This window comes from Berghia stephanieae, chromosome 11 (genome assembly GCF_034508935.2).
Source record: "Berghia stephanieae isolate SIO BIC M18660-M18661 chromosome 11, UCSD_Bste_1.3, whole genome shotgun sequence".
Lineage (NCBI taxonomy): Eukaryota > Metazoa > Mollusca > Gastropoda > Nudibranchia > Aeolidiidae > Berghia > Berghia stephanieae.
In genome coordinates, this window is record NC_088370.1 from 37,844,010 (window position 1) to 37,868,356 (window position 24,347).

At 37.1% G+C, this 24,347-nt stretch overlaps 1 protein-coding gene across 1 annotated transcript; it reads right to left on the minus strand.

The window, feature by feature from the left end:
* Positions 1-760: 760 nt before the first annotated feature.
* On the minus strand, positions 761-1,120 carry LOC144956419 (uncharacterized). Its single transcript, XM_078886922.1, has one exon. It carries the CDS (start codon positions 1,118-1,120, stop codon positions 761-763), a length of 360 nt encoding a protein of 119 aa, XP_078743048.1.
* Positions 1,121-24,347: the final 23,227 nt, after the last annotated feature.

The following is a 24,347-nucleotide window of genomic DNA, read 5'->3' on the forward strand; positions in this document are numbered from 1 at the left end:
TCTCTTGCTCACTTTTTCTCACTCATGTGTGTACACACATATATACAACATAAACAGATCCATACGTTTCATTTATGACAACTTTGGGAATTCGGCACCAAATAGTTTGGTCAGTATCAGTTGTTCAATTAATTTGAAATTGAATTACTAAATCAGTCAATCAATCAACATGTCAGTCCTTTGTTTGGCTGTACCATATGAAAGATTCAACATTTTTTATTGTTGATGAAACGAACGTAATTTTGTACTTGTTAGTTCTACATTTGATCTGACAAAACCTCCCAGATGGTAACAGATTGATAACTGCGAATGCTTTTCTTTCAATTATTTTTCCATGAATTCTTTCTAGTCCATCTAGAGGATGGTTTATTATGTTTGCTATCTCTTTGATAGATTTCGAAACTGTTGATTTATATCTATGTCGGCATCCGTCAACCCATATAGTGCAGCCAAACCAAATATACTTTTAATCAATATATCATAAACTCTTAACTTAGTTTTCTCCCTACTTGAAATGTTCTCAATTTCGGCAGGATGAATAATTTTTATGCAACATTCTTAGATACTGTAGCATCTACTTTACTGGAAACAACAAACAATGAAAGCAATGTGTAGTGAATTTTATGAATTTAATGAGTTCTCTCGTGTTTACGTTTTGTCTGATCTGACGTGTAGAGTAGTCTTGCAATCAGCAGTATGTGGTAAGTCTTCGTAGTTCGTAGGAAACGGAGATCGCCACACATGCCCCCCCAAACACGGACTAGTCATCTTCGTAGTACCGAGGTCGTTTGATGGTACGTCCTGAGCGAGATAGCTTCTTAGTAGGCACTACGTTAGTATCATCAGAAGCAGTACGGGAGTTTTGTATGTTTCTGTTCGATAACTTTCTGTTCGTATTCGGTGGGCGTCCACGACGAGGTGAGGTGGCAAGGGAAACTGGTTGCGTAGAATCGACAAATGCAGCTTTAAGTCGGTCAATCGAAATCCGTTCTGCTTTGCCACCAACATCGATCAGGAATTGTTTATCTCCAGGGGTTATGACAACATAGGGACCTGTATATGGCTTCTGAAGGGGTCCTCGGTGGGTGTCAACACGGATGTAAACATATTTTGCTGACATCAAGTTCTTGGGTAAATTTGTTTGATGATAGCCGTGATGATGTGTTGGTCGTTGTGAATGAAGGGACACGTTTTGCCGAAAGGTTGCCAAAAAGTCTTTAGCGGGGAAGTCTGAAGGATGGTCAGGTATAAACTCTCCAGGGATTGTTAAAGGTTCTCCGTATACTAATTCAGCTGAAGAATGACCGATATTATCCTTAGGTGCAGTTCTTAAACCAAGCAGAACCCAAGGTAGCTCATCCACCCAATTTGGAGTTATTAGACGAGCTTTGAGGGATGATTTCAAGGGCCGATGAAACCGTTCAATCATGCCGTTGGACTGAGGGTGATACGCAGTTGTGTGATGAATCTGCACACCAAGTTGACTGGCCATCTGTTTCCATAGCGTGGATGTAAATTGTGAGCCCCTGTCAGAAGTTATATCAACAGGAATACCAAACCGCGAGATCCAATTGGAGATCAGGGCTTTTGCACATTCTACTGTTGTTGTGGTTTGTAACGGTATTGCCTCAGGCCATCGGGTGTTCCTGTCAATTATAGTAAGGAGATGGGTGAACCCCCTTGACTGAGGTAATGGTCCACGAGGTCAATGTTTATATGTGAGAATCGCTTTCCTTGGACATGGAATGTTTCTAACGGCCTGGGTGGGGATCCTGATCTCCCATAGTGGGCAGGGAGGTACATACTGTGTCTTCTATCCCCTTATATCTGTTTTCCAACATGCTTTCTGTCTTTGTCTTGGAATGAGATTACTTGGTTTTGTCCTGGCTCTGGCCGGAGTCCTAGCTGGGAGGGAAACAGTCAAATGCATAGTTATTGTTTTGGGAGATGATATTTTTTTCCTTGTAAATCATCTCTCTGTTATGTATTATTATTTTTATTTTGAATGTATAATGTAAGCATTGTGCCGGGATGAGACTTGTAGGTGATTTCAAACTAAGTTCATTGGTGGTATGCTCTTGGAATCTACATCTGATCCCTATTTGTTCCCAGTTCCCCTATGCCTTACTTTTTCTTGGGTGCTTTAATTGTAATTCTAGAACTTTTTGCTATCCCCTTTTCTTCCTTTTTACTGGCGCTGATATAACCTAAATGTGTTGCAAGCGCCGTAAAACCCTTAAAAACATAAAAAAAAACAAACAGTTTCTAACGGTGCTCGTATATGTTTTTGAATTTTCGAAGCTTGGCAGTTGTGACATTGCTTAACCCATGCTGACACTTCTTTCTTAAGACCATGCCAGATAAACTTCTTGCTGATAAGTCTGACTGTGGCCTTAACTCCAGGATGACTCATATTGTGAATAATTTCGAAAACCGGTCTTCTGAAGTTGGTAGGAACAATAGGTCTTGGGTAGCCGGTTGAGATGTCACAAATTAACTCTGGACCCGAGTCAACGGATGTTTTGACGATTTTGAGGCTTGTTAATGCAGTTTGTAAGCCTGTATGTCAATGCTATTTTCTTGGGATTCCGCCATAGCTTGATAGTCGATGCCAATTGAGACTGAGTTTGTAACTGCTCTTGAGAGACAAGCTGCGACAGTGTTGTTTTTTCCAGAAATGTGTCGGATGTCAGTTGTGAACTCGGATATGGCATATAAGTGCCTTTGTTGACGAGCTGACCATGGTTCAGTTGATTTGGACATGGCATGGATTAATGGTTTATGGTCAGTAAAAATAGCGAATTGTCTCCCTTCAATGATGAAACGGAAATGACGGATGGCTAAGTGAATGCCAAGCAACTCCCTATCAAAGGTACTGTATTTCTGTTCAGGTTTACGTAACTGCCTGCTGAAAAATGCCAATGGTTCCCAATTACCTTGATGATTAAGTTGTTCAAGGACAGCGCCCACAGCTTGGTCGGAGGCGTCAGACGTTAAAGCGAGGGGTGAGTTTAAGCAAGGATGGGCTAACATTGTAGCGTAACTTAGTGCATTTTTACCGTCAGTAAAGGCTTTCAACATTTCTTGCGTCCACGTAAGTGCTTGACGTTGTTTTTTTTGACTTTCAAAGCACTATATAGGGGTCGAAGTATTTCAGCTAGTCTCGGAATGAAACGATGGTAAAAACTCTTGAACTCTTGAAGTGACTTGATGGTTTTTGGTTGTGGAAATTGTTTAACAGCCTCAATTTTTGTCGCCATTGGGACAGATCCAGAATCCGAGATGTGACGGCCAAGGAAGTTAAGAGATCTCACACCGAAAAGACATTTTTCAAGACGGATAACGAGGCCTTGGTTTCTAAGTCTTTTGAATACGATTTTGAGATGTTCCATGTGTTCTGCCTCAGTTGAACTTGCAACCAGAATGTCGTCTAAATAACAAAATACGCAGTCTAAATCTTGTAAAATGGAGACCATTAAACGATGGAATGCTTGTGCTGCATTTTTTAATCCAAATGGCATTCTTAAGAACTCCCAAAGGCCGAAAGGGGTTATCACTGCCGTTTTTGGGACGTCTTCTGGAGCGACTGGAATTTGATGGTATCCTCTGACAAGGTCGATCTTCGAGAAGATGATCTTACCGTCTAAGTTTGCTGTAAAATCGTGAATGTGTGGGACAGAATATCGATCTGGTATAGTAACATCGTTAAGTCGACGAAAATCTCCACAGGGACGCATTGTGTCATCAGCCTTGGGGACCATGTGTAATGGGGAAGCCCAAGGGCTCTTTGATTTTTGAATTATGCCCATTTTCTCCATTTCCAAAAATTCCTTTTTTGCACACAAGAGTTTTTCTGGAGCCAGGCGACGAGCACGTGCGAATACTGGGCGACCTTTGGTTGTGATAAAATGTTGCACGCCATGTTTCACAGTTGCCGTTGAAAATGTTGGTTGAAGTAGTTCTGGATAGTTATTCAATAATTTTCTGAATGTATTGCAGTTCGGCTCGAGTGGTGAGAGTTCGGCGTTTGCGCAAACTGAACTTACTGAACAAGGTACGTGCGAAAACGTTTCAGCGTCGATAAGGCGTCGACCACGAATATCCACAAGCAGATTATGATGACGTAGAAAATCTGCTCCAAGTAGGGACGCTTGACATCAGCTTTGATAAGTCGTGCATTGAATGAACGCGATCCAATACGTATGTTAGTTTCAAAGCATCCGTATGTTTTTATTGTAGAACCATTAGCAGCTTGTAATGCGAGATCAGAGGAACCCAAGCTTTTGTCTGATGCAGAGGCGGGTGTGACAGATACTTGAGCTCCAGTATCTACTAAAAAACGTCGGTTTAAATTTTCATCGACGACGATGAGTTGGAGGTTTTTTGATGTGGGCGCGTTGGCTGAGTAAGAATCCGGGTCGACAGCAGAATTTACTGTTGACCCGGCTTGGCGTTTCCCTGGTTCTTCTTGTTTTTCTTGAATGAATTGAAGAGTTTGCATGTTTGTGCACATCGACGGGCATTTGAACCAAACCGTTGATGGTACCAGCAGAGGGAATCTATTTCACTGGTCATGGTTGGTGTGTCAACTTCACAAGTAGTATGAGAAATTGAAAAGGAGTTAGAGTTTGAGTGAGCAGCGTAGAAAAAATTGTCAGCTTCTCTGGCAAGTGCCCTGTAATCATCCAGGTTGGACGAGTTTGCTAATGGAAGTCTGATGTTTGCTGGAAGTTGTCTTAAGAATAACTGTCTGAAGAGCAGACAGGGCTTGTGTTTGCCGAGGAGCACTAACATCCTGTCCATTAACTCAGATGGCTTTAAGTCGCCCAAACCATTCATGTTGAGTAGAGATTCCGCTCTCTCTGTTTCCGAAAGGCCGAACGCAGACAGCAGGAAGTTTTTCAGTATTTCATATTTACCTTCCTTGGGTGGTGATGATAGAATGGCAAGGGCTCTAGTTGCTGTGTCTAAGTCTAAGGCAGCCACTACATAGTAGTACTTTGTTTCATCGCTTGCTATATCAAGTAAGGCAAATTGTGCCTCGCTTTGTGCAAACCACGCTGAAGGACAAGTGGTCCAGAATGTGGGCAATTTCAATGCTATGGCGTCGATAGACATGTTTATTATTATTATGTTCTTGTGAAGAGTTGAACTGGTGAATAGTAATAATAATAATAATAATATATACCTATCTCTTAAGTTGTTTTAAGTCGGGGTCACCAATGTAGCATCTACTTTACTGGAAACAACAAACAATGAAAGCAATGTGTAGTGAATTTTATAAATTTAATGAGTTCTCTAGTGTTTACGTTTTGTCTGATCTGACGTATAGAGTAGTCTTGCAGTCAGCAGTATGTGGTAAGTCTTTGCAGTTCGTAGGAAACGGAGATCGCCACAATACTATATTAATATGTTGAGTGATACTGAGGGTACTATTACTAGTTATTCCTAATTATTTAATAAATTCAATCTCATATCATATTTACCGATTGTCACACTTGTTATGTTGTTTTTAATTGTGACACCAAAGATTTGTTCTTTCGTTCATTCAACATTTAGGTCAAGCTAATTTTGTTTACACCAATCAGTGAAGATATTAATTTGTTCAAAATTATTATTTTCGATAATTTTATCGTGTAATAAACCAAGAATAACAGTGCCATCTGCATACTTCTCTTTAAAACAATGTTCAATGGATGGTCTGCAGTCGTTGGTGTATACGATGTACAGGATTGGGGAACTCACGCATCCTTGCGGGCATCCGTTTGACAATCTTCAACGTTCTTTTATCAGATATATTTTCACCCAAAAATTTACACACTGCGTTTTATGGATCAGACACTCTTTGTAGCATTTGATGAGGTAGTCTGGAATATCCATATTGCAAAGTTTTTGAAGGAAAATATATGTGTTTACCGCATTAAAAGCTAAGGAAAAATCAACATACAGAATTTTGGCGTAAATAGAGGAAGTTTAATCAAAGTGTTTTGCGATCGAATTTGTGACGTTTAATGGTGTGTGTTTTACAATGAGATAGTGCTGAGGGAACTTACACTTTCTTCTTTAACATCTGGAGTTGTCTCATTATTCGTTGACAAACCGTTGTCTAAAGCTTGTCAGAACGACAATATAAATCATTTAGTTTGTTGACATCAGTTATCTTTCTTCTTTTTAGGAATGGTCGTTTCTTTTGCTCTACTCCTCCCATTTGCCTTTTCATCTCCCATGCTTTCCTGGCGTCGCCCAATCTCGACTGTCACTCCATTTTGTATTTGTTTTCAAACATTTCTTCTTTTATTTGTTTTTATGATCCCCTTTCAAATTCTAGTTTAATGTCACATCTAAAACAGGCAAAATTCTTTTCATTGAGAATGAATTTCAGTCGGGGATTTTTACCCATACCTTAGTGTTAGGAAATACTATACGTTCATTTTTACCACGCTGAATTCTACACAAAAGGTAAAATAACATGTCACCCTTTAAGTCCATTCATTAATACTGTCTTTTTCTGTAATTTATGTCTCCCACTGAGACATAATAATAATAATAATAATAATAATAATAATAATAATAATAATAATAATATAATAATAATAATAATAATAATAATAATAATAATAATAATAATAATAATAATAATAATAATAATAATAATAATAATAATAATAATAATAATAATAATAATAATAATAATAATAATAATAATAATAATAATAATAATAATAATAATAATAATAATAATAATAATAATAATAATAATAATAATAATAATAATAATAATAATAATAATAATAATAATAATAATAATAATGATGATAATAATAACAGAAACGCCACAGCAATAATATCTTGTATTGTTTTTGTAAATGAGGAGCACGCTTATACCCCATTCATTGACAATAAAGAAGATATGAATTATATCATGGTAATTCTATTTCGGATAATAAAGTTATTGACATTTAGTAATACTAGGTGTAACAAAATGCTTTGGTCTGGGTGATCTTTATCCTCGTTTACGCGGGGAAATTCCATATTATTTAACACATTTCTATCGCTAATTAATGTTCTAGAAGAGTGGAATTTTGCGAACATTGCCTAGAAGTTACAGCCATATAAGTTTAAGTATTGTTTGGTAGAATTACAGAATTAATTCTCAAAGACAGTTTAGTGAATCTTTTCGAATATCACAAACACCCTAATTATTTTCCGTTCTGATATAGAGCGAAAAAACCTTATGTACTCCAATTATTCCATGTCAAGGTTTTTTCTTTTTTTTTTTTTTAAGAATGTTACTTCGTTTGTGACACATAATAATTAGTGGAGTGTCCGGGTGGCGTAGTAGTAATGACGATACATACTCATTTAGTAATTGGTTTCCTTTTTCAATGTTTGCGCTATGGGGAATATAAACATTATCAATGGTCACAACCTGAAACTCCCGAGGAAAGTGGTGTTGACGTAGAGCCAAAGAAAGTAGTTCAATATAAGGAATGTCGATTTGATGTTTTTTTTATACAATGTTACACCATCTGTCATTCATGTATATGCACAAAACCTCCCCTTGTTTGTCCCTAATGATGTGTCTATATCCTTTCTGTACAAAGTAAAATTTAATTTACCAAATCCATACTACTATCGGTATCCATCGACGAAAATCATGTTTCTGTAAGACATATGTCATGTTTATAAACATAATCAAACTTGGAGAGAGGAGTGAAGGTGTCGATCCTTATTACGAAGGGATCTAACCTTTGAAAGTATTATTGAAGGGAGTGTTGGATTAGATCCTCGTCTATGGTCAGTTCTTTACGCCTCCTGTTTTCTCCCTTTTCCTTTTCCCGTTCAATGTATTTATTATTTCATTGTGAGATGATACGGGTGTGGGTGGTATTGAAAGTAGGGATCACTTAAGTCAAAGAAGATTGTCTCGGGAATAAATACGACTGGCGCCATTTTGTTGTCCTTGAGTTGACATTGATTGAAGAAAGTTTTTGAGGTGAACTGTACAATATTGAGTTGAAGTAATTTTATTTTTTAAAAACATAGCGAAGTTGGGATCATTTATTGTTGAAAAAATTGTTTTATAAAATAGTGCAGGTTAAAAATATCCAAGAAGTACTGTTAAAAATTCAAAATCTTACCATAAAAATGTTTACCGCTATATTTAGTTTCATATTATATAAAATTCCATTGATGAAACGATTGATAAACAAGTAAAAATCCTAAATAACTCCAGAGCACAAAACACACACGTCAGCCTGCAAGGTGTGTTACAAAACCTTCCTATCCAAACGGGTACAAGCAATTGTCATTGACGATTTCACGCTATAAATAAACAGGATGAACTCTGGCTCCATGGGCGGGATGGCGCCTAAAAACTATAAAATACAAATTTGTATCATTGCAGTCTTGTGGTATGATACTCGTATTTGGATCGGAAGTTCCTGGGTTCGAGACTCCCTCGGCGCTTAGTTGAGTCCTTGGAAAAATTCTTTACTTAATAATAGGCGCCATGTCCCGTCCTACATGTTAAGTGTTGCTGTTGGCCAGGGACCCCTAGTAAAGCTCTTTGACCACATTTAGTTGGTATTGCGCTATATATAAGCTCATCATTTAGTTGTTTAAAAAAAGACTCATACTGTGACATTATGACGAATCAGGATGAACAAGTCTGTTAAACCCCAATTTTTTGTTTGCTAATGTTGTCAGTAGTAAAATAAGTTCTCTACGATAGCTCCGGCTTAATGAACAATGCAATACATTGTCCAAGTAAAAGTTGCAGGATATCAGCAACATAAAAAATTGTCCCAGGATATAATTCCCGTGACATCCCTGGCAAGTTCCCTTAGACCCATCAGTGGGAATCATGAAAAAAGCCACTGAAGGAACCACGGTGACGAGCATAAAGCATGTAGTAAATCCAGCGTATTTGAAAAGTGTGCATGTTGTTGTTGCCATTTTATTTGAAAAACTCTTCCTGACACGTCTATATTTTTCCACCAGAACCCAAGCCACGTTAAATGATACGGTCCATACAAGGCATGCAGCGAGGTAAAATGTATTTTCAAACACATCATCTCTCACGTTGAGAATGATAAATTTTGTATTCAAGCCAACGCACGTGACAAATAGCCACATCACGACAAGGTATGTCATTGTGAAGGCTTTTGGAGAAAACGTTACAAAAAATGGATGTAAGGAATGAACCAGTCGAAGAATTGACATATAAGCCAGAATGCCAAGTGAAAATTCCAAACCGCCCCTTCGTAGAATATACACACTTCGTCTTATGGTCATTTCAAGTTCACTGTTCTGGTGATGAAGCTGTAACGTTAATTTTATGTTATCTGTCAGCTCATTGATTGCCATTGAAAATGCAAAAATAAGATTTGACATGTACAATAACAGTAAAAGGACTGAAAGCATCCGCCCCCTGTATTTTTTCTGACTAAACACGAGAACCGAAAGAATATTGTTGACAATTCCGAAAAAGGTTCCGACGGTAAAAAGAGCATCAAAAATGAAAGGAACTTGGTTAGGGCAATTATTGTATAGATAATCCCTGCATTGCGAATACCTCGTCCAATATGTGTTGAGATTAGTACTAACCATTATTTCCGTTGTGGAGAATGATTTGTTTGCACCAATCTAGGCCATTGATGACATATCTAAAGTTATATAATTTGCCAAATGTTGATCTCACGTTCCACTTTCAAATGAAAAACAAAACTGTTACTTGTACTTGTATTCAGAGATAGCGCTATTTTGTGCACAGTGAAAATAGATATGTGAAATATTCGTTGATACAAATTAAAGGTGTTTAGTAAATAAAAAAAAAAACAAGTGGTTTTTAAATTTTATTTTGACATTTAATCCATTCGTCAGGAAAAAAAAAACTATCCACCGACCGCTCGTAGACCTTCCGGTCCAAAGCAGTCGGAACAATTAAAAATATTTTAGACATACAACGAAAAGATTAAAGGAACAATTTTGTGTCCGTGCGTTCGTTAGACCTAGATGTGCTAGTTAAACTCATATGTAGATAATGAACTGGTTTTGGGAGGCCAGATTGGCGGGTTGCATGGACCAATCCGTGTCAGCTTCCTTCTTTTGACAAGTTATATAAATGTTGCTGCTCGAAGCTCGAAGAAATAAATAACAATGTGAAATTGAAAGTAACCTTCAATTTAATATACGAAAACAGATAAAATGGACGAATGAATTAGATTATATCATTCGTCTGTAGTGTTTATTTCATACTGTTTTGTTGATAAAGGGGAAACCCGAAATGTCCATTTTATACAACTTCGAGCAGCAACATTTACATTCTTTTGACAAGGGCAAGCATAGGATCTGCCAAATGTTCAGAATTGGCGTGTATGTTCTCGGTGGTCTTATGGTCTTTCTATGAAATAAGAAATTTTGAACAGCCTACCTGCGGAAGGAAATGTTAAATAAACAGCCTACCTGCGGAAGGAAATCTTAAATAGTTCAGAGGCAGAATCGCTTCTGTGCCACTCCGAACACCGACATGCATACCAAAGTCTGTGAGAACACCTCAGATGGTTTTGCAGATATGCAGGAAGAATAATAATAATAAAAAGAAGTAGAAGAAGATTAAAAAGAAGAAGAAGGAGGAGGAGGAGGAGGAGAAAAAGAAGAAGAAGAAGGAGGAGAAAAAGAAGAAGAACAAAGGAGGAGAAGAAGAAGAAGAAGAAGAAGAAGAAGAAGAAGAAGAAGAAGAAGAAGAAGAAGAAGAAGAAGAAAAAGAAGAAGAAGAAGAAGAAGAAGAAGAAGAAGAAGAAGGAATTCCAAGGAGTCTCTGTATGTTTTCTTTTCGAATGTCTGGATTCGGAGTTCATCCTGTTTTTTATAGCGTGAATTAGACAAAAGCAATTGTTGGCAACCTTTTTGGATATGACGCTGGTATATCACAAAGTATATTCTGCCAGATATAACAAGCCCAGGTACCCAATCATTGCTGGCTGGACACTGGACACCCGTGTGAAGCGACAATTCCAGCAACTTATTTATCGGGACGTCCAATCGATGATAGTAGAAAACGATAGGGGCTGCCTGAGCCTAAAGACGATGATCGTGAACATACACACGAAAGAGTGAAAATGGAGAGGCTTCGTGTGGGAACAAAACAGACAATGGACGTTTCGGGTGCAAACCCTTCGTCAGCACAACAATACACAAATTAACTTGGAAAACAATACTGCAACCACCATTCAGTACAGACGATACAAGTTATTTTGCATTTTATTTAATTTTATTTGTTTTCCACGTTAATTTGTGTAGTGTTGTGCTGACGAAGGGTTTGTACCCTAAGCGTCCATTGTCTGATTTGTTCTCACACGAAGCCTCTCCCTTTTCACTCTTTCGTTAGTACAATCGGTGATTAAGCATTAGGCATTTAGTAATAATAATAATAAAATAATAATAATAATAATAATAATAATATAATAATAATAATAATAATAATAATTTAATAATCTAATAATATAATAATAATAATATAATAATAATAATAATAATAATAATATAATAATAATATAATAATAATAATAATAATAATAATAATAATAATAATAATAATAATATATAATAATAATAATAATAGTAATATAATAAATAATAATAATAATAATAATAATAATAATAATAAAATAATAATAATAAATAATAATAATAATAATAATAAAAATAATATAATAATAATAATAATAATAATAATAATAATAATAATCTTAATAATCTTAATAATGATAATAATAAGAATAATAATAATAATAATAATAATAATAATAATAATGGTAGCACGTCTGACCGGTAATCAAAAGGTCTGAGGTTCGTTCCCCATTCGAGGTAGACTTATTTTTATGGGATGGATTTTTTTTTATTTCTTTCTTTGTCTGGCACATTTCATACACACACTTGTCCAGATCTTTAAATTAGAAGGACCTACAATCAGGAAAGTGAGTGGAGCAGGTACTTATGTTGGTAACAACAAGAGATGAAGTGAGTAGGAAAGTGCCAGAAGACAATAGAGAATAAAAACATTCGCGGCGGTGATGGGGGTTTAAACCCGCGACCTTACTGGCACGACAACTCCGCCTGTCCGGTGAGAGCGTGACTCTACCGTGTGAGCTATCCACGACAGTGAAAGTTTTTCATTCATCCCATTTTAAGGGGATAAAGGGGAAACCCGAAACGTCCATTCTATCTGTTTTCGTATATTAAATTGAAGCTTACATTCAATATTTCACATTGTTATTTAATTCTTCGAGCTTCGAGCAGCAACATTTACATTTCATAGATACAAATACGAAACGTTTGGCTAACGTTTATCTTTGTTATGGTACTATGTGCATTGTTAGTGGCAGTAAGAATTAAAACAGAAGATGTTGATTTGATTATTAATATGGGGTCATTAATACGCTTCAACAGTCGTGACATCACTTCCCTCGTATTGACGTATGGTAACTTAGTAACTAGCTCTAAACTATCGGAACAATGGCGGACGCCCTTATGACATATTTCTCCGACGAGCATAGAACCGTATCCAGAGGAGAAAAAAAACAAAAACATTAATAATCTGATCATGTTTTGACTTTTACACATTCTGGACATATGAAAATTTCTAGCCATCATGAATAATAAAAAGTACCAAATTTCTTGGTTTAGAACCAAGATGGCCGCCGTTGCTATTAAATCCAATTAGTGTTCATATAATGTCCAAACTGGATGTGTTATAACAGTCCGGATGAAAATATAAGTATAACAGTCGTAGCCGTTCAAAATATTTCCAATCGATACCGTAACAGCTGTAGTGATTTTGTTTATCGAAGTGACTATTCTCACCCCCGGATGCTAGTCTACATAATAGTATAAAAAGTAGTCCACAATTGTTGTATGTTCAAACCAAAGGTTGTAATGCAGTAATTTGTTAAGTTTCTTGTCACAAGTTGCACAATTAAAAAAAAAAAATCAAATCCAAATCGCAAAAAGCCGGCGACGTTTTTTTCGGTAATCCAATCGGCCGGGGGGGGGGGGGGGGGGGGGGGGGGGGGGGGTGAGAATAGAGGCAGCCTTTGTTTATATTATGTGTCTTGTGCATCTAAGGTTTTTGTTTTTCTCTTTTTGTTATAGATGGCTGCTTGTGTTAAAAGTTTATTAACCCTGTCCCTACCACCTGCATCGAAATCGTCACATTTGTTACGACACAATTCTACATTTTTCTTATTCAGATTTATTTTGTACATGACAAACTTTGAAAAATGATCTTTGTTTAATTAATAAGAATATAAAGTTGTTTTGTAGAAAGCTTGTTTGAGTTTTTAAAAATCAATTTTTTTCTGCTGGGTGAGTCTGCCTTTTTGGGAAAATACTGAAAATGATCGGTAAGGAGAGAATTAAAGCTTTAGAAAGAATGTTCAAAGTAAAATCTTCTTGGTCTCTTTTGTGATCGAAATCTACAACAACAGCAGTGGGGGATAGATGCAAATGCAAATAATATTACAAAAATCTCAAAGTTCATTTTCATTTTAAATTCAATTCTATGGGTTCAATTCACCCCCCCCCCCCATAACACTTGCATTTATTTGCAGGTCTGATAACCCAATTCCTTATGGGCTTATTGTTATAATGGACATCTCAAAAAATGACACAAAATATTGTGCATTACAACAATGTTTAATAACTCAATCCTAGAGATTGTTGCTACTTTGCAAAATTGGAGAAAAAAAAACTGTTTAAAATTGAACAGGTGCATCGATATTTTTATTCAACATTGCATCGATATTTTTATTCAACTACCATTAACCTTTAACTTTTAAGAACAATAGCTTGGATACTCCGGCTACGCCTATAATTTGTCTAGGAAAAATGTAATAAATAGCCATGGGGTAAAAATAACATGGGTAAACAACGGATATAGATAGAATAAAGACCAGTACACGTCGCCCCGACATAATACCAGGCGTTGGTGATGGGAGTGTACTTAAAACTTGAAAGGCATTTGTTACTTTTTTTGTTAATGTTTGAAACAAAGCATATTGATGCTATACCTTGAGTTAAAAAGCTCATAATATCCGCCAGCCGGATGAAACGTACCAACAAACACAACTATGTGTAACTTTAAACGTTTATAGATAGATGAACTTGACGTCACTCCGGCCTCTGTTATTGTTTTTGGCCATCCGCGTTTATGAGTAATTGTCACTAAACTGTATTAACTAGACTATAAACGTTTAAAGTTACACATAATTTTGTTTGTTGGTCAGTGATACTTCCGGATGGCAATGTTGTGAGCTTCTTAGCCAAGCGCCCATTGTCCTTTGTCTGATTGATACAATTTAGTGAGAACTACTCATAAAATTGGTTGGCCCAAAAATGAACAAATCAAACAATAACACAGAAGTGAGTGACGTAAAAATTGTTTACATCGGAGAGGCAATGGGAGCGATCTATAGATAGAATGCGATTGGCTAAGAAGCTCATAACATTGCCATCCGGAAGTATAACGGACCAACACACATACTCTGTGTGTATCCATGAACGTTTATAGTCAGGTTAATACAGTTCAGTGATCATTACTCATAAACGCGGATGGCAAAAAACATCAACAAAGACCTGAGTGACGTCATCTTTGAACTATCTATATCTATTCATGTTTTCGTCCAACCAATTCATCAACCACATGATTTGTTGCTCTCCACGATTGGATGTTTCTTGACAAATGTAAACATGCTGCTTTGTTTACAAATGTTATAAACAAACCCATGTGCCAAGCTGAATCAAATGACCAATCGTGATGTTAGATATTTAAAAATCTGTGAACACTTTTCGAAGGCCAGCGCAGAAGAGGGCGCCAAAGGAAGATGTGGCTGGACAATATAAAAGAATGGACAGAGATGTCGGTTCCGGAGCTGCTACATAGGGCTAGCAACAGGCAGGCATGGAGGAAGACTGTAACTTCTGCTTCACGCAAGTCCCCCCGACGACCATCCGGTCATGGGATTGAGTGAGTGAGTGAACACTTTTCACTAAGTGGGTCATTTTGAGCAAATTTTAAAATTTGACCAATGACCTCGAGCACATGGGAAGTTAATATAGATCATGCCCATTGTTTTCTTTTTATGGCGATGCATCTTTTAGATACAATAAAATTGACGTCACTCAGCTCTTTGCCGTTGTTTGAGCCAGCCACTTTTATGAGACTTTCTCACTAAATTGTATTACTCTTTAAAGGTTTAAGCCTCTCCTTACCAGCCATTTTCAGAATTTTCCCCAAAACTTCACACCACCTACCACAAAAATAGACATTTCTTACTCAAACAGAAAAGCAACAATGACAATATGAACTCTATTACATACTGTAAAGCTTTTATAGCTATAGCAAAAAGAAATGAAATCTGGATGAGAAAAGTGAAAGTTGCATCGTAACAAATGTGACGATTTTCCAATAGGTGGTAAGGAGAGGGTTAAACGTTTAAGGTCACACATAGTTTTGTGTATTGGCACGGAATATCCGAGTGGCATTGTTATGAGTTACGTAAACGCATAGAATCAAGTTATCTCGAAAGGAATTTGTTTTAAATATTATATTATTTTTTAACCAAGCCACAGTAGAAGGCATCCACTGCAATCACCTTTCAACTCACTAGCTCACGGGTTGAACCTTCGCAAAGTCCCAGATTTGAGAGTTTTTGCCAAGATAGAAGTCCCAGGTTTGAGAGTTATTGCCAAGCTGAGGGTCATTGCCAAGTCTCAGGTTTGATAGTTTTTGTCAATATAAGGATCATTTCGGAGTCCTACGTTTGAAAGTTTTTCCCAAGATAAGAGCCATTACGAAGTCCCATGTTTGAGAGGTTTTGCCAAGAAGAGGGCCATTTCAGAGTCTCGGGTTTGAAAGTTTTTACCAAGATGTGGGTCATTTAAGTCGATCGATGTTTAAAAGGCGAGTTTTCTGGCCAAAATTTTAAATACACGTTACTCCGGAGTACGTCAGAAAAATGTTTATATGCTAAAATTGCGTCGTTCTTTCTGTGCAGGTGGAGTTGCTATTGATGGACTATTCGGATCACGTTTCCTGCTCGTGATACTCCTCAGTACGTCGGCAAGGTCTTGGCGATAGTTTTTACTTACAGTGCAATACACCATGTTATCCATATAACAGTTGCAAGCCGCTATAATAATGAAAAACTGTCCGGTGACATAATCCTTGAAACAATTCTTGCAGGTTGGTGTGGTCCCATCATTGGGAAGTTGGTAGAAGACCACACCTGGTGTGACGGTGGCGAACATGAGTAGCGTAGACATTGCCGCGTAGTTGAACAGTTTGAACGTTGTCTTTGTAGAAGCATAAAGAACCCTCTTTTTCTTTCGATTCTTTCTTTCAATCACCACCCAAGTTGTGTTAAATATCACGATGAGAAGAACGCACAATGCAAAGAAACTACTCTGTTCAAACAAATCGTCTCTCACGTTCAAAGCCACAAATTTTGTGTTCAGTCCAGCGCATGTGACGAATAACGCCATTATGACGAGGTAGGTCAGAGTGTAGGCTTTTGGAGAAAATGTCACAAATGAGCGGTTTAGGGAGTGAATAAGTCGCAAAATTGACAAATAAGCCAGTATTCCAACTGAAAATGCCAAGGACCCCCTTCGTAGCGCGTAAATCATCCGTCTGAAAAACATTTCGATTCCTGTGATCTGAGGATCCATAACCAGCACTGTTTTTCTGTTATCTGTGAATTCGTTGACAGACATACAAAATGCAAATACGAGATTGGATACGTATAACACTCGTAAAACAAACGAATGCACCAGATGTCTGTATTTCCTCTGAAAGAACACGAGTATCGAAAGGAAGTTGTTGATGAATCCAATGCTATTTGTAAAGATGTATAGAATGGCAAGAAACGTTATAACATAGGACCCATCGTAAGTGCAATTAAGATAAACGTGGTCTCTGCAAACTGCATACCTTTTAAAATATTTTTTAGAAAGCACAATTTCAGTTTTATTCTCCATTTGCGATAAATTTCGATACCGATCGTTCAGTTTAGGAATAAGTTAGAATTAGCCATTTGGATTGTTTGTTTTTTTTTTGTTTCTTTGTTTTAAGGTCAAAAATATCATGTTATTTCTTAACTCAATACTAGTGCTATTTAGTGCAAGTTGTGAAAATAATGCAAAATTTTCAAAGGGGCTAAGACGTGCAAAAAACCCCTAAGAATCTATTCTTTAACTCTCTCCTTACCAGCCATTTTCAGGATTTTCCCCAAAACGTCACACCCAACTTACACAACAATATTTTTTTATCACTCAAATACAATAGCAGTAAAGTTCTTGCGATAAATAATTTCTTAAGCAAAATATGCTCTACAAGTCACTGTTAATTTTCTTTAAATGTTATGGTGTACAATAAAAAATTTAATAAGAAAAATGTTGGTTGTATCGTAAGGAATGTGACGATTTTCCTATAGTTGGTAAGGAGAGGGTTAAACAAAATAGGGTTTTATTTGCAGGTCTGGGTTGCACTTATTCCTATTATATTAATATGACACGTCGAATGAGGGTGACGTATACTTTTTTTTGCAGATCTGGTAACCCAAATTGTTTTGGTCTCAGTGTTGTAATGGAAATGTTCTACAACCGATGCAAAATAGTGTCCATTCCAACAATGTTAAACAGGGCTAATAATTGCGTTCCGTTTATAAGACCTGCTAATTCCTGTACCTTGACTGGGGTTTCACTTTGTTCCGTATAGCTAGCGTTTACTTATAAGCAGGTCTGATAACCGAATGAAAATATGGGCTCGTTGTAATGGACAATATTTTGAGTTGGTTCGAGTGTATTTCCATTAAACAATGAGCCCACAACAATTTGGGTCATCAGACCTGCAAATAGGTATACGTGGCGTACAGCTCATGTTAATTTTTCGCCAAATAGCACAGCATTACTGGCAAATCGAACACTTTTAAAACGATGTTTTACACATTGATGATATACCTTGCAAAACATTCATAAATTAAGGGTAATTCTATTGCCCGTCAATTCAAATGGTTGTTTAGAAAATCGGCTAGGGTCAACGTGAACATATATACGCGGGTCTGACATCCGAACCGGATTATGGGCCTAGTTTAACATTGTTGTAGTGGACAATTTGTTGCGTCATTTTTTTAGATTTCCATTTACAACAGTGAGTCCAAGAGGAATTTATGACAAGAACTCATTTTGATAAGTTTTGACCTTCTAACTAAACTTGGTAATATCTCAGTTCAAACCTTTTCACCATCCGACTGATTATGTCATTCACTGTAATTGATTTTAAAACATTAGAGCCCAAATACAGTAATTGATGTGACTAGCTAGACATGAAAAGATTGACCTCCTTAAAGGTTTTGAGCTATTATTATTATTATTTATTATTATTATTATTATTTTATTATTATTATTATTATTATTTATTATTATTATTATTATTATTTATTATTATTATTATTATTATTATTATTATTATTATTATTATTATTATTATTATTATTATTATTATTATTATTATTATTATTATTATTATTATATTATTATTATTATTATTATTATTATTATTATCATTATCATTATTATTATTATTATTATCATTATTATTATTATTATTATTTGATATAACGCCAGTATCCACAAATAGTGCTCAGAGGTGCTTTACAATAGTTTTTTTTTGGTATCACACAAGTTCATTCATTTGACTACAAATTCACCACAACAGTCACACACACACACACACACACACACACACACATACACACCACACCACACATACATCTTGTACGGAGTTCTCATAGAATCAAGAAAAGCAGAATGAAAACGATTTGTTTTTAAATGCCGTTTGAAAACTGATAAAACTTGCACATTGTCGAGCTGTAAAATGTAGAATGATTTAGCATTAAAGATTTGTTTTCATAAATAAAATAAATCCTATTTGATATTTAATCATATTTATTAAAATTATTTACTACTAGTATTTATATTGCTTATATTGTCGTCATACATTATTTATTTATAGCATTATAAAAACAAACTTCCGCCCTTCCGCCGTGGCATCAAAAGATATCGTCGCCAATGCATACCGAAGGAATATAGATAATCCACCAAACAAGATGTCTGAGATCAACAGGAATCACCCATGTTGTCCAAGTGAACAAATTGGGGGTTAATAACTTAAAAGGTAGTCATTTCCAGCCACTAGTATCATAGAAGAGTTTATTGTGGTGTCTGTAGGCTTTTAATTCGAGATAAATGCTCTCGTAGGTCTCGAAGCTCTTCTTTCTATTCTTAGTATTTTGTCCGTGCCCGACGTCTTTATCTGGAAGACGGCATAGGACGGCAGTCATCAGAGTCCGGTGTCCGGTGTGGGTTTACCCTTTCGTTTTGTAAAAAGGTTAACAAAATAAAATGGGACCCATACAATTTGCCATTGTATTTTTATGACCATGGGTTGTTTGACCGTCACCGAAAGAAACCAAACAATGGGAGCGATCTATAGTTAGTAGGCGCTTGGCTAAGAATCTCATAACATTGCCATCCGGAAGTGTAACGGACCAACACACAAAACTGTGTGTATCCATGAACGTTTATAGTCGAGTTAATACAGCTCAGTGAGCATTACTCATAAACGCGGATGGCAAAAAACAATAACAAAGACCTGAGTGTTTTCGTCCAACCGAGTCACCAATCACGTGATTTGTTGCTGTCCAACGATTGGATGTTTCTGAACAAATGTAAACACACTGCTTTGTTTATGAAAGTTGTATGCATACCCATGTGTCAAGCTGAACACAATGACCAATTAACCAGTAGATTTTTTACCAATCAAAACATGGAATTTGTGACACACCTTCACACGTGCTCGGACAAACATAGTTGGTTGTTTATAAACAATAACGTGAACGAATTCGACCTCCATCTGATCGTTGTTATTATTTTTATATTGACAAATGGGTGACTAGTTTTCACATGGTTTTGTCGATCATATTAAAAACGTTTAAGTTTACACATAGTTTCCTGTGCTGACTCTACTGATCAAGCGGTAGAACAGTGGGTATTTTACTTAACACATACCATCGATAGTAAAACCTGTGTAGTTTGCATTGCCTACCAATCACTGCCATTGTTTACATGATGACGATTGTCCGAGAGGCGTGGTTATCTACTGGTTAATTGTGATGTTAGATACCTCAAAAAGTGTGAACACTTTTCACTATGTGAGTCACTTTGAGCACATCATCCAATGTGACCAATGACCTCAAGCACATGAAAACATAGTTGGTTGTTTAAAGACAATAGCGTGAATGAAATCGATCTCTCTGTGGACATTGTTATTGTTTTTATACCGCCAGATTTGTGACTATTTATCACAGGTTTTTCTCGATCATATTGTAAACGTTAAAGTATTGTTTTTTTTTGTTGGTTCTATTTATCCAGTTGTAGAACAGTGGGTATTTTACTTATACACATACCATAGATAGTAAACATGTGTAGTTTGTCCGAGAGGCGTGGTTATCGAAGTGACTATAGACATAGCCGCAAGAAATAAATCAAGAAGCATTAGACTACATCATTTATTTTTATCTGCTATCATATGAAATTGATCAGAAACTACGAAGTCATTTTCTCTGTCCCTGTCTCTGTCGGTGTGCTAAGCGCTATATTTAGTCCCAGCTTCCTGTTTGCAAATTTAATCAATACACTGGAAAGGTCGTTACGATAATTTTTGCTTAAAACACAATACACAACATTATCCAAGTAACAGTTGCAGGCTAGCATCAACACAAAAAATTGACCCAATGTATACGTCTTGTAACATTCATTGCAAGTCAGTTTGGACCGACCAGCGGGAATCATGAAAAACAGGATAGCAGGCAAAGTAGTGACAACCATAAGGCACGAAGACCACACCGCGTATTCGAAGTGCTGAAAAGTTTGTTTGACCTTAATACTAGTCATTTGAAGACTCTTTTTTCGTCGATTTTTCTCGATGGTAATCCATGCTGCATTGAATGACACAAAGGTCACCAAACACAAGGAATAGAATATAGATTTTTCAAATAGGTCGTCTCCTGCGTGTAGAAAAATGAATTTCACATTCAACCCGACTGCTATTTCGGTTAACAGCATCAAGACGAGATATGTTAATGTGTAAGCATGAGGAGAACACATCACAAAATAGGGGTATAAGGAATTAACCAGTCGTAGAACAGATATATAGGACAGGATTCCGATTGACATTTTCAACCCTATCTTTCGTAAAGAGTATAATAGACGTCTTAGAAACGAACCCATGCTGAATTCCTTGTCCTGCGCCAACAGAACGATTTTCTTATTATCTGAAAATACATCAATTGTCATTGAAAATGCGAAGACGAGATTGGACACGTACAACATTCGCAAAATGAAAGGAATCAGTCGATTCCTGTATTTAGACCGAAAGAACACGACTATCGAAAGGAAATTGTTCACGATTCCAAAGAGGTGGCCGAAGATCGCGAAGGCATTTAAAATCCAGGATTGCTCGTAGGCGCAGTTAATGTAAACATGGTCTCTGCATAGATTATATCTCGAAGTGTAGTCTGTCATGTCACTTGTATCGAATGTCAATCAGACGTTTGAATGGAAAACCTTTTAAATGTTGTTGTTGATGGCAATCACTCATTTGTAAATTTTGCTCGGCCTTCACTACAAAGAAAAAATAACAAATAACAATTCATTGAATTCAGTGATGGTGCTATTTTGTGCAAAATTAAAAACAAATGGGAGCAGACAAATCAAACACACACACACATACACACACACACACACGCACACACACCTTTCTACATTTACATAAGACACGAAAAAGTGGCTGCTTCTTGTGTTCAAATAGGTAATAGAAATCAAAGTCAGTTAAAACTCGGAACAGTATCCAATAGGTCTTTTTTTGCATTCTTTCTACGAAGAACTACACACACACACACACACACACACACACACATACACACACACATATATATATATAATGAATGTGGGTGTGGAATTTTCCCGGGTGGGGAATTCCTCCACATTATCCTACATCTTTATTTATGCAAAGTTCTGGACGGAAATCTATCTAGATGGAAATCCGCAGGCTAAAGAAAGATAGTCTCTCTTCTACAATATTATTATTATTATTCCAAATCAGAGACTCAGGATCAGAACGCCAAACCGATAATCGGAGAACGAGTAATTTCTAGTATGTCAAAGACCTGCGATAACTAAATGGTCGGCTGTTTCTTTTATTTTTTTTTGCCTTATAAATGACAACTAAATTCCATTCTTTAAAAAAAATCTGAATTGCAACATAATGCAAATAAGATGAGAGAAAAGCGGATTGGGACGATAAGACAGCAGCCTCTTATGGTTCTCACACTACTATGTTATGACGATCGACCCAATCAGCAAAGTCTGGTCCGCACTCGTGCACCGTCGCAAACCCGCCTGGTAACATCGTCACACACAAAAAATAATTAAAAATTGAGCTTTATATAGCGCAATATCCACTAAATGTGTTCAAAGCGCTTTACAAGGGGTCCCCGGTCAACAGCAACATTTAACATGTAGGACGGGACATGACGCCTGTTAGGCGATATTACAATTTTTCGGACAAAGCAAACGCTGTTAACGGCCAGGCACTCATTTTAAACCCGAGTAGGGTGAGAGAATGTGAGTAAAGACTAGATGCTCTGCCGTTTCGTGTTTTGCCCACATCGGGTACGTGTAGGACAAGTGGAAAGTCCCCACTGGACGATAAGGCACATTTTAAAAAGAATACAACAATACCGCAAATTCTGGAAACATCCATATTTGAAAACTTTGTCAGAAAACTTGTCCTTCAAATGTCGATCATTTAAATCGATGGACATTTGATGGACCAATAGTAAAGAACCAATCGAACTGCACGAGAGCGAACTGGATGAGGTTGACCAGTTCACGTATTTAGGAGCATATTAGATAAACAGGGTGGCACAGATGCAGACGTAAAGGCAAGAATTGGCAAGGCGAGGGTAGCATACTTGCAGCTTAAAAACATCTGGAGCTCCAAGGTGGTGTCAACCCGAAACAAAATAAGACTCTTCAATTCAAATGTCAAGTCAGTCCGTTTGTATGGAGAGGAGACCTGGAGGATCACGAAGACCAACACTGGAAAAGTACAGACCTTCATCGATAGCTGCCTCAGAAGGATCCTCAAGATTCACTGGCTAGACAGGATCAACAACGCAGACCTGTGGCAGAGAACATCTCAAATGCCAGCAGAAGACGAAATCAGACGCCGCCGATGGAGATGGATTGGGCACACCCTGAGGAAGCAAACCAATAACACCGCTAGGCAGGCGCTGAGATGGAACCCCCAGGGAAAACGGAAGAGAGGGCGGCCTAGAAACACCTGGCGGCGAGACCTGGAGGCGGACATGAAGAGGATGGGGCACACCTGGGGAGAGTTGGAGAAGATGGCCCAGGACAGAGGAAGATGGAGGACTGTCTGTTGTCGACGGCCTATGCTCCACTAGGAGTGACGGGCATAAGAAGTAAGTAAGTAACATTTGATGGACGAGTTTTCTGGCCAAATTTTCAAATGTAGGTTTTTCCAGAGTATGGCAGAATAGCTCTTCAGTTCTGCCCTTGTTTTTAAAACACAGTATATGCAATGTTAACCAAATAGCACTTACTGTGTTCTTTAATAAACCCGCAGAGTTTATGAAAGCAGATAATAGTATATTGATTGGACGTCACCGGCGGAAAAGTTATAAGAGAGAGAACGCCATGTTAGTTGTGCGTATGCGACACTTCACCGAAAGCGAGGTCGAGAGAGACGCATGCGCAAAACCAAATTGACGTTCTCTCTGTAAGGTGACGTCCAATCAAGGGAAGCTACTCTTTCGCTAATCTCATTCCTTATAAAAGTTGATACTCTGTCCACACTTATTTCAACCTTCGAGAAAATATTTCTATTGGAGAAGAATCACCAATCTGTTTTGTTTATTTTTCATATTCAGTACTCAAGTAATCGAAACCAATAAAAACGAATGTTTTCCTTTGTCTTTCCAAATAACATTATGGGGGCAGCGTGGCTCAGCGGTATGGTTTTTGCTTCGTACCCGAAAGGTACCGAGTTCGATCACCCACAGCCGTTGCGCTGTGTGGCCTTGAGCAAGTCACCTCGCTTTAGCTCAAATTGCGGCGCTGCGATGGGGGTGAAGCCTGGGTTATTCCAGTCTTCCCTTGGAATAGACCCTAGAGACAAATTTCCCCTATGGGTTGAATAA